Source organism: Trichechus manatus, unplaced genomic scaffold, assembly GCF_000243295.1.
Source record: "Trichechus manatus latirostris isolate Lorelei unplaced genomic scaffold, TriManLat1.0 scaffold00215, whole genome shotgun sequence".
Lineage (NCBI taxonomy): Eukaryota > Metazoa > Chordata > Mammalia > Sirenia > Trichechidae > Trichechus > Trichechus manatus.
The window spans coordinates 312,208-323,472 of NW_004444151.1; the positions used below are offsets into that span (position 1 = coordinate 312,208).

At 34.4% G+C, this 11,265-nt stretch overlaps 1 protein-coding gene across 1 annotated transcript in view; it reads right to left on the reverse strand.

Annotated features, from left to right (window-relative positions):
• Positions 1-9,308: 9,308 nt before the first annotated feature.
• Positions 9,309-11,265, reverse strand: part of LOC111822826 (beta-defensin 110-like) — a 9,170-nt gene continuing 7,213 nt past the window's right edge. Inside the window, exon 3 of the mRNA XM_023742672.1 lies at positions 9,309-9,462. Coding sequence (XP_023598440.1) covers positions 9,309-9,462 — 154 coding nt within the window. The remainder of the gene's footprint in view (positions 9,463-11,265) is intronic.

An 11,265-nucleotide genomic window follows, 5' to 3' on the forward strand; every position in this document is an offset into this window, starting at 1 on the left:
AGACAGTTCTATTCTGTCACATGGGGTCCCTAGGAGTCAAAATCGACTCAATGGCACCTAACAACAGCAACAAGTGTGACAGTTATGGTTTTCTCATGTCACTCTCAATCCTAACCAGTGATTTTGCCTAATCCCTTTACTTGCATGGAGCTATGACTATATATCTAACCGCCTAGATTTAAATACTGAAGACCTTTGCTGGGTTTGGTTTTACTTTTTCTACCCCACATTGGACCACCTCACATCTTGCACTTACCACTCTGATTTTTTATTCTTTCCTTTGTCTGTGGCGCTACCTCTTTCTCATGATCACAACTATCTAAAACAATTTTAAAATTACACTTTTTCCAAAGCATCTAAATACTCATAGTAATTAGGGTTTAGAATTCTCTCTCTCTGTCACATTACCAGAACCAGAAATCGCTAGGGTTTTTTGAAGTGTGATTTTGCCCAGTGAAATGAAATCTCAAGCATGAGTGTGTGTCTGTGGGTGTGTATGTGTGTGTGTGTGTGGGGGGGGTAATTATAAAGTAGTACATATATGTGAAACAGTCCTGAAAGAGAGAAGGAAGGGGGCCTACATTTGGAGCTTTCTTATCACCTAATACGTAATCCAGCACCCAAAGTAATAATAATCAATATTCTTTCCTGAGTCTGACTTTTTTTTTAAACTAAATCGTCATCGCCATATTTTGCAACCAGATTTTGAAAGATTATATGATTTGGCCTTTGAATTCATGTCTTTCTGTTCTTGAGTATATGACACATGCTGTCGGTTGATCTTATTACTGTCGGTGGAAATTAAATGCAATTAAATGTGCCAATACAGACACATATATAGAAAAATAAGCAATCCATTTTTTTCTCCATTTGATCAAAATTCTTCTTTACAATAAAGAGTGTACTATTCAATATAGATCAATAAATAAGAAGAAAATATTTTAAGACTAAAAAGAAGCTTGAAGGAAATCCAGCAACAGCTGAACTTGGGAAAAGACAGCTTGAATGACAGACTTCTGACTCACCTCAGTTGGCTTTCTTTACCTGAATGCTCTATTCGGAAGATCCACCTATCTCATTATCCTCTGTCTCACAACTGGCTCTCTCATATCCACAGTGCACATGTATCCACACAATATTATCACAAACTTAATTAGACCTAGATTTTCAGCAGGTATATTCAACACTGATTGCTATATCCCTTGAAATATAAAATATACAAATCACATATTATAAATCAAATCAAATCAAATATATGTAGTTATATTAAAGAAACAAAAATTATTTCAAATGAGAAATAGATTATTAAAATCTGATTGAACATAACCATTGCAGTTTTACGTTTATTGAGGGATTGTTACGTGCCAGGCATTGTGCTATTGGGTAATTAGGTATTGCTATCTCAAGAATTGATGGATTCAAATTGTTGTGTTAGTAAAGAGTATTGAAAACACCATGCATGGACTGCCAAAAATGAACAAATCAGTCTTAGAAGAAGTACAACTAGAATGCTCATTAGAAATGAGGATGGCAAGAGTTTGGCTCACTTACTTTGGACACATCATCAGCAGGATTAATCACTAGAAAAGAATATAATGTTGGTAAAGCAGACAGAGAAAATGAGAGAAGCCCTCAGTGAGAAAGAGTCGCATAATAGCTGCAACAACAGACTCAAACATACCAACAATCATGAAGATAGCACAGGACCAGACAATGTTTTGTTCTGTTACACATAAGTTTGTCATAAGTCGGAGCCAACTCGACTGCAATTAACAACAATCTCCATTTTATGTATAAGGAAATCAAAACTTAATGGAGTTGAGTAACTTGCTCAAGGTTATACAACTAGTAAGAATAAGACTGTATGAGCCCTCAGACTATATGACTCCAGGCATCGTGCAATCAAGGCCTATGTTCCAAACAATTTGCCTAGTGTGTCTCTTATAGCAACACATCTAAAACAAAATAGTACTGATCCAAATGTGTATGCTTGGAGGTGAAAGTGTAAAAGAAGCCAAGTCACCTGAGACAAAAACTGATTATGCCTATCAAATAACTTTTCTGGAAAAAACATCTTCCTAAGAAAATACGTAGGTTGATGTGAATGTAGAGTCTACCTGTTATCTGTAAACTTATTTTGTATATGAACACATCAAGCCTTCATTTTGATGCTGTTTAGCATTCAACCTCTCCTCCAATTCCAAATGTTCTTATTCTATGTTCATCAAGAAAATTTCTTATAACTTTCCAAGTAATTTGCCTACAGGGAAAATATACACTTGTCAGACCGACACAGATGATTAATATGCCCAAGAATATTATTTCTTATTATAGTTATGAAACTGGCATCTTGTATTAAATAATTTAGGCTCAGACTGACAGTGAATTCCTGAATATGATCCATTTTATGGCACTGAAAAAATAGACTATGTGGTAAAACAGAAGTTCAGAAAGAATCATTGTGAAACTGTGGAAATTATTAGTTGGTTTTGTAAAACTCTGTGGCATCAACCTGCAGGACTTCAATGTCAATTGTTCCAGCTTGGCATCTAATGGGAAAGCATTCCTAAAATATTATCTTAGGCCTATGTGTTATTGTCTGCAGTGAAAAGCAGTGAAGCAGCTTTTGATCACCATAAGCCTCTCCAGAGAACTATTAAAGAAAAGATAACAAGTAAAGGGAAGAGCAGAGATGAAAATGGAGAGGAGTTTTCAAGACCGATAACAGCTACCAGGAATAAAAAGAGATGTTTTGTTTTTTACAATATTTTCAAAAATTCACATTTGCTACATTATCCCCAGAACCTGGACATTTTTGTATATGTACAACTGTATGTGTGTGTGCTGGGGAAGGGGAAGAAGTATGTGCTTTCTATCACCCTACATGTTTTTATGACAATGAGAATTCACTTAATATTTCTGGCAACAAATGTTTTGTCCCATGCTACATCTTTTAGAACATTTGATTTATCTTCTGCTCTGCATTGCTGCTCTTCTTAAATTGGTCCTAAATACCTGGACAAGATAATCTAGAAGTAAGATCTTAGATTTTTTCCCTTGGAAATTATTTTTAAAATACAAATATAAAATACATATTTATATATATTATATTTATATTTATATAAAAAATATAAATATTAGTTAAAATAATTTACATCTCCAAATAAAAATATTTTGTTTCTGCTTCCTATTTTAGAGATGAGAAAACTAAAGTTCAGAGAAGTTAAAAGAGATTTCTAAGTTAATCTGATTAAAATATCAATAATATCTCCAAAGTTCTTTCAATTGCTATATCCCTCACACAATCTTCTAGCACCACTCATATAGAATCTCTGAGTTATAGGTTTTATTTGAAAATAACAGACACTTAATGTAGTTTAAGCAAGAATGTAGAATTTAATGGATCGCATACCAAACCAAACTAAATCAAACAAAACAAAACAAAAAAGGAAAGATGAGTATAAACATTAGTAATAACTGTGATGCAACCATTCCCAGCAGTATTCTGTCCCACTAATTCTCATATCTGTTTTCCTGCATATTGGCTTCATATTTGTTCACTTCTAACTGATCACAGACATAGGGAGTGAGGAGGGTTATTTGGTGGCTAAAAGCACCAAAACAACTTCCTAATGTCTGTGTGAGTAGAAAGGAAAGTGTTAACAATCCCAGGGAAAGACTTGTCAAAGAAGAAAATCTCACACTCTGTTAAGAGTGACAGAAAAGGAGTTTTATTGAGGAATGATACAGCTCAAGCTGGGCAGCGCTAAGTAAGAGACAAAGAAAGGGCTCTATATAATACAAAGGGAGGGCTTTACGCACATAGAGAACAAAGGAAAGGTAGGGGGTTAATTATTGATTATAGATAAGATCAGCTTCAGCTTGAAGTCTTTTGAAATGTAAAGGTAGGCCACCTGGCTAGGAGGGAGTGAGTTACCACCTAGGTGAGTGGTGCCAGACAGTTTGGTTATACATGATTGCACTCATGAACACATTTTTCCTGGGAACAAGTTGTTTACCTCTTGACACATTCTTCCGATGAACAAACGTTTTACACCCTGACATTTTGCTTCGTGGGAATGCATGTTGGCCCCATCATTCTTACATCTGACATGAGTGTCTCCAGTTTGAAACTTTTCTGTTTACAGACTGATTGGGCCACAGTGGTCAAGGGTCCAACTTTTAATGTTATGGTCAGAAAGAAAAAATTATAAGAAAATGTCCACTCCTGATTTAGTCATGTTACTAAAATGATGGGAGAAATTCCCCAAAGCATAAGTGTAACATGGGAATGGAACTGGAGAGATTGTTATGAAAATAACAGCAAAATGAATTTATCTTGCCTTGAGTAGAAAGGAATCATTGCCCTCATTTTACATGAGGTAATAGATTCTAGTAATTAAAAAAACAAAAACAATACTCATATGCTTTTTCATATATGCAAAGATTTACCTGCCTTTGCATCACATTACAGATTTCCCTTGAATTCCTTCATGTTTTACATAATTTATTTATAGGAAAAGAGAAAGAGAATAGAGACAAAGTCAAAAGAGAAATCATTGATTGTTAGAGTGATGTGTGAAAGATAAAGAACAATTCTAGCTTGAAAGTTCAGCTCTCTACTAGATTTCTTTTTCTCTATACCACTTTTCTCTCAATTAAATGGAGATATGCATGATAAATACATCTAAGAAATGAAAGCACTATGAAAAATGACTGAAGTCACTGGATTCAAGTAAATTTTAGTCAAAAGAACCTTACCTCTTTAACAGAAAAGAAACCCCCAATAAGATTTGAATTTCATCAATTAAACCAAAACCGAGCAAAAATTTATGTGGTGAATGATATGTGATATTTTAAACATTGTTTTACACTTAGAGGAAAGAGAATCTTCAGTTTCTTATTCTTTCTTTTTTATTCCTGAACTGAATATATGTAAAATTAAGATTCATAGATACATTTCTAGCACTAAAGAATAGATACAAAATTATATACAGCATTGATTGATGCCAAAGTACTGATTCATTATTTAATTGAGGAATGATCTTCCAACTTTCAAAAAAGAATTGATGATTTAATCCTATATAATCAATAAAATAAAAATTGCCTAGAGGTTTAGGAAGTTGTAAAAGAGAATAGGAACAAAAAAATTCATACAGGGATAAAGATAATAAGTGTTAAATCTTTTTGGTTGAAATCTTATACTATAATTTGTCATAATTTTCAATATTACAGAATGAATTTAGATCTAGATCCAGAAAGTTCTGTCTACAGATCGAAACTAATTGGTTACCCACTGTGTTATATTGTAATTACTGGATTTTTGTTTGTAACCCTTACTAGAGTGAGAACTCTTAAAATTGAGGACAGTTTTCTATTTCTCTCTAATTCTCAGTGTTTTTAATAAGAAAAGGAAAGGAACATTCTAAATTGAAAATCTCCTGAACAGTGAATTATGTGTTTCCATAGGAAATGGTAGTTTGACCATCAAAATGAAAAAATGATGCATTTCATTATTTCTGATTTGATGATTTTAAGAACTAAACTCTAATTTTCAGGAGTTTCTATGAAGGGACATGTCCTTTCATATTGTTCTTTTATTACCCATCCCATTTCCAAAGAAATAAACATGGCACTCTGCATCTTTCTTCTCTTATTTGAGTCTGTTTCATCAGTAATGTCAAGGGATCTCTAAAACATTAAAATACTGTGATTTTGCTTTGAAATTTCATTTCTAGGTATTGGTTAGTATTTCTAGGCAATGGTTAGCAAGCTTTGTTTCCATCGTAATCTGGAGGGCAGGTTAAACAGAAACTGCTGGGCTCCACTGCCAGTTTCTGATTCTGTAAGTCTGGAGTGGGCCCCAAGAATTTTTGTTTCTCATAAATTCTCAGGTAATCTAAGGCTGCTTCTTCATGGTGCACACTTTGCTCTTGGGAACTTTGTTGATTCTTTCTACACAGAGATCAGTAGTTTTTTTCCATAGAAGGCAAATATGTCAAGCTTTGTGAACAAAGAGGCAAAATCTAGAATAGTATGCAAGTATTTAAATAAGAGGAGAGGAAAAAAAATCCCACACAACTTTAATTGACAAAATTCAATATATAATAAAGAGTGTGATTATTTATTTATTTATTTTAAATGATCTACCAATTAGAAGAATGGAATTTTGGGGGTATATTTTGCTGAATTGGGGTTCCAAGTTATTGTTTCCTATTACAAATGTTCATCTGTAAATATCATTCTTAACTTAGAGCCATGCAGAAACAGAGTGCAGGATTTGGGCCACAGGCTACAGTCTGCTGACCTTGGCTCTATAGCAACATAAAAAGAAATTACAGAGTTAAAGATAGTTAAATATATGAGAATGCATAGATAATCTAATCCAATCCTCCCATGTTGCAGGTGAAGAAGGTGAGACCCAAACTGATGAAACAGTTTGCCTAAAGATTATTACTGTTTATAAAAAATCTTTAACCTATTTAAAACTAAAAAATAAATAAGTGGGGCTTAATCAAATGTGAGGAACTTGAATCACTTATGTGTTCTTGCTGGTAAAGAAAAAAAAAGAGAATTCAGGATCAACTGATAGGAGGAAAATCAATACATGTCTGGGCAACATTCAGCCAACAGTTATTTATTTAGTACCTACTGAGTGCCAGAGATTTTTCAAGGAACTGATGGTGTATCGGGGCACATCAGAGAGTATGAATTACCAGGGCTACTAGCAAGCAAATTCATATAAAACATTGCTTAAATACTTTTATTTGTGTTCAGTTAAACATTACTTAAAACATTAATTCAGAAGAAGCTTATCTAATAACATAACCGATATGAAGACATATTACTTAGCAGGGAAAAAAATCTCACTAAAAATAGCTCTTATATTACATTCAATTTTCAGAGTTAGTTTCACTTATAGTGGAATGAGTAGTGACAAGTGATATTCAAAGTAAGGTCATAAATGGACGTGATCTTCCTGTAGTACCCAAAAGATAATACTAAGATAGTATTCCTGTTAATGGAAATTAGTCCACTGACAATAAGGATAAAGAGAAGGAAGAAGTAAACAGATATTTCTCTAACTTTAAGCTATCACCCTATGATACATTGTCCAGCAAGATTGTTGTTGTCGTTAATTGCCATCAAGTCAATTCCGACTCATGACGACCCCATATATGTAGACTAGAACTGCTCCGTAGGGTTTTCAAGGCTGTGAACTTTTGGAAGCTGATCACAAGGCCTGTCTTCTGATGTGTTTATGAGTGGGTTCAAACCGCCAAGCTCTTCACTAGTTGTCCAACTCTTAATTGTTAGTGCCACCAGCAAGATTCCCCTGTTGCCGTTGAGTCAATTCTGACTCATAGCTGCCCTATAGGACAGGGTAGAAGTACTCTGTAGAGTTTCCAAGGCTATAATCTTTATGAAAGCAGACTGCCACACCGTTCTCCATCTTAGCAGCTGGTGGGTTCGAACTGCTGACCTTTCTATTAGCAGCCAAGTGCTAACCACTGCATCACCAGGGCTCCTTGCCAGCAAGATCAGAATTTAGTAATTGTCGCTCGATGAAAGTGATGGGATTAATGTAGCGATTCTTTAATACCTAGAGTATTATCATTCATCAAGAAATAAGTGACTCCTTCTTCAGTTCAGCAGTATAAATATCCCTGCAAAAATGTCTATGTTAACCTGGTAGAATTCAGATCTTAAAGAAGAGCAGAATAAATTAAAAAAAAAATAATGAGAGAAGAAGAATCTTTGATGTAGAGAATTCTTAGTGGAAAAGAATTAAAAGACAGTTCTTCTCATGTCAAGTGTTGTGAAATGAGGTAACAGAGAATCCTTGCCTTCTGGGGCTTATTAAGAGTAAGAAAACTTCTATGCTTGGTTAAATAATGTTATGTTTAAAGTGCTAGGGGCCAGAGAAAGATGATCGCATTTCCAAAAAAAAGAAAGTGATTTTTCTCTAGACAAATCAGCTCAGAAATTCATTGTTTGCCTTGATTAAATAGAATCATACTACCTATTGGTATCTACGTAAACAACTTATATATCTCAGGTAGAATAGCCAAAACAATTTTAAGCGAGTAAGTGTTTGTCACGCTAACAATAATCTCATTTCAAACTGAATTTATCTCCCCATCTCTGGCTGCCATAGTAGCACAACTTGTAGAAACTCAAAAGCCACTCTTCCTCAGTGAGCAACTCTAGGGCAGATAATATGGTCCCCAGGATGTCCAGGGGACACACAGAAAGCACATAGGTTCACCATGACGTTGCCCAAGTTGTCCATATCGATATCAGCTATGTGGTAGGTGGAGCTGTTTCTGAGAACTGAAAGCACTCCTAAAAACTTCTCTAACATTGCCCTCATGGACAAAGCTAACCCTGTTAGATTTCCCGGTAAACCTCGGAGACAGAAGTTCTGAGGAGTTGGTTTGGTTCATTCATCAGCTATCTGAGCTTCCCTACACAAGATTCTCCATAGCTTGTGGGATTCCAAGTGTTCCTCTCCTCCCCTCCCCTCAAAATTAAAAATTTCCTCATATAACACATTCTTTTAGGGTAGGGGATTAAGCTGGCCAGATACCAGTCCTCCTACACTGCTGGGACATGAAGAGCTATTACTGAGCTTCCTTGTGGGATTTAATTCGAATAAAGGATTGCACTGCTGAAGGAGTTCTCTTTAAGACATTGTTCTTTATCCCTTTGCTACATCATGAAAAATATTTAATTGCCCTACAGAGAAAACACTATTAAACTTGTGTCATGTCAAGCACTGTGATGATTATATTCATACCAAAAAAAAAAAAAAAAAAAAAAAGGTCTGGGCAAGTCAACATTGGAGAGCCTCACATTTAAAAGGGAAGAAATACACATTTTCTTTTGAAGAAACATTGGAGGTTATATAGAGAGATTATGATGTGGAAACAAGGGTCTATCAACATAACTATGATCCTCATAGTAAAGCTGGATATAAGGTACATACAGATATTCATTGAGGAAGAAGTGTAAATCAGATAAATATTATAAAGGTGTGGGTGGCAGAGTGGCAATAATGAGACTGTAAGCATAATTTGATTATGTTCTCCTGGATTAATATGTTCATCCATCATAAATAAAAAGGTGAGCAGTTAATAAATAGGCAAGAAGACTGAGAAATATTTTTATTTATGAAAAAAGGTGGTTTTCAGGATTTAAAAATGCAGATTTCCACTAAACTTTTTTTTTTTTAACCTATTCTTGTGTCATTAAGATGCATCGTTATTTCAGATTTTGATGCTCAGAGTACTTCTATTTTCCAGGGTTTATATGCAGCACTGATTTCTCCATTTAATGCAGTATCCATAATCATACTCAACATCATCACAAAATGTTTTACATATTCCTTTCACTTTGTCGCATCTCTCAAATCTATACTTTGGTTGATAGAAGTCACTTCTGGCTGTAAGCAAGAAAGACATCTAAAATCATTAATCCATTATTCATTTTGGATTACTAAAGGGAAACAAAATCTGTTCTAATTATGAGATGATGAGTGGTAGATGGATGGTCTGAGACGTTGGGCTATTTTATAGCACAATTTATTAGTAGTTTTAGAAAGTGACCAATCTACAAACATTTTACTTGCACAAAATTATGCACAACCTTATCTTACAGCACACATTAGTACTGGCTCCCAGGAGGTCTTGCCAGCCTATTTTTCTCAATTCATTAAGACAAACTTACTCTTCCATGCTTTGATAAAGATGATATATATAGCTCTTTAAAAAATACCTGAAATTTTCATGTCTTCTAAATTTTTAAAACCTATGCATATTGACTTTTCGCAGTATGACTTATCCAACGCTTTCTTCATTCTAGAACTTACTCTTAACTAGAACTTTACATTCATTATAGTGGATATCTTCCTTTCACCAGCCTGCAGTAACACTTAATGAATGAACAACATAACATAACTTAATACTTACTTATATGTATTTCTCTTAAATATATGTTATTTTTGTTCTTGCATCCATAATATAAACCTCTATATAACAGTTATAATTTCTTCTGATTCTTTGTTGTTGTTGTTAATTGCCATTGAGTCAATTCCAACTTATCTCCTACAAAATATAGTCCAATAACTGGAACACAATAGGTGTCATGGATTGAATTGTGTCCCCCAAAAATGTCTGTCAACTTGGCTAGGTCATGATTCCCAGTACTGTATAATTGTCTACCATTTTATCATGTGATGTGATTTCCCTATGTGTTGTAAATGCTATCACTCTGAAGTAATAAGATGGATTAGCGGCAGCTATATTGATGAGGTGTACAAGATTAGGTAGTGTCTTAAGCAAATTTCTTTTGAGATAGAAAAGAAAGAAGCAAGCAGAGAGACATGGGAACCTCAGATCACCAAGAAAGCAGTGTCAGGAGCAGAGCGTGTCCTTTGGACCTGAGGTTCCTGCGCTGAGATGCTCCCATACCAAGGGAAGACTGATGACAAAGACCTCCCTCCAGAGCCGACAGAGAAAGCCTTCCCCTGGAATTGATGCCCTAAATTGGGACTTTTAGCCTACTTTATTGTGAGGAAATAAATTTCTCTTTGTTAAAGTCATCCACTTGTGGTATTTCTGTTATAGCAGCACTAGATAAGTAAGACAGTAGGCATGTGAATACTTACTGATAGAGTCATTTATTGAGAAACCACTTTAGACATATACAAAGAAACATAGTTTGGTTATACATTTAAGTATTTAGTAAAAAGAGGAGTCCCAAATTAGCCTTCTAATTTTTTGTAAGTCATGTAAAACAATGCAAAGATGGCTATTCTGAGATTCCAAACTCACAGCTTTGTGTTCATATATCAAACTGTAGTAAATGGAGGCAAGCACTTCACTTTGTTTCTTTAGGATTTATTGTTCTTAATGATTCAATTGCACTGCAACCAATGCCATTACAATAGAAAAGAGACTTTGGAGTTAGATTCTTTTCTTTCTTTCAAATCTTACCATACTACTTACTTATTGTGGGCAAATTATCCACCTGTCTGCATGGCAGAATATAAAAACATACCTATCATAGATAGGTATGACCATTAAATTGGGTGCATGCGTATGTCAGGAAAAAAATAATACAAATTAATTTCATTAAAATTTGGGGAAGAAATTTAATTTAGATAAAAGATATATAATGTTAGCTACTGGGGCCTAATAGCTAGCATAGAACCTAATTGAAGTTTTAAAAAGTATTTCATTATAACTCAATATGTCAAACATT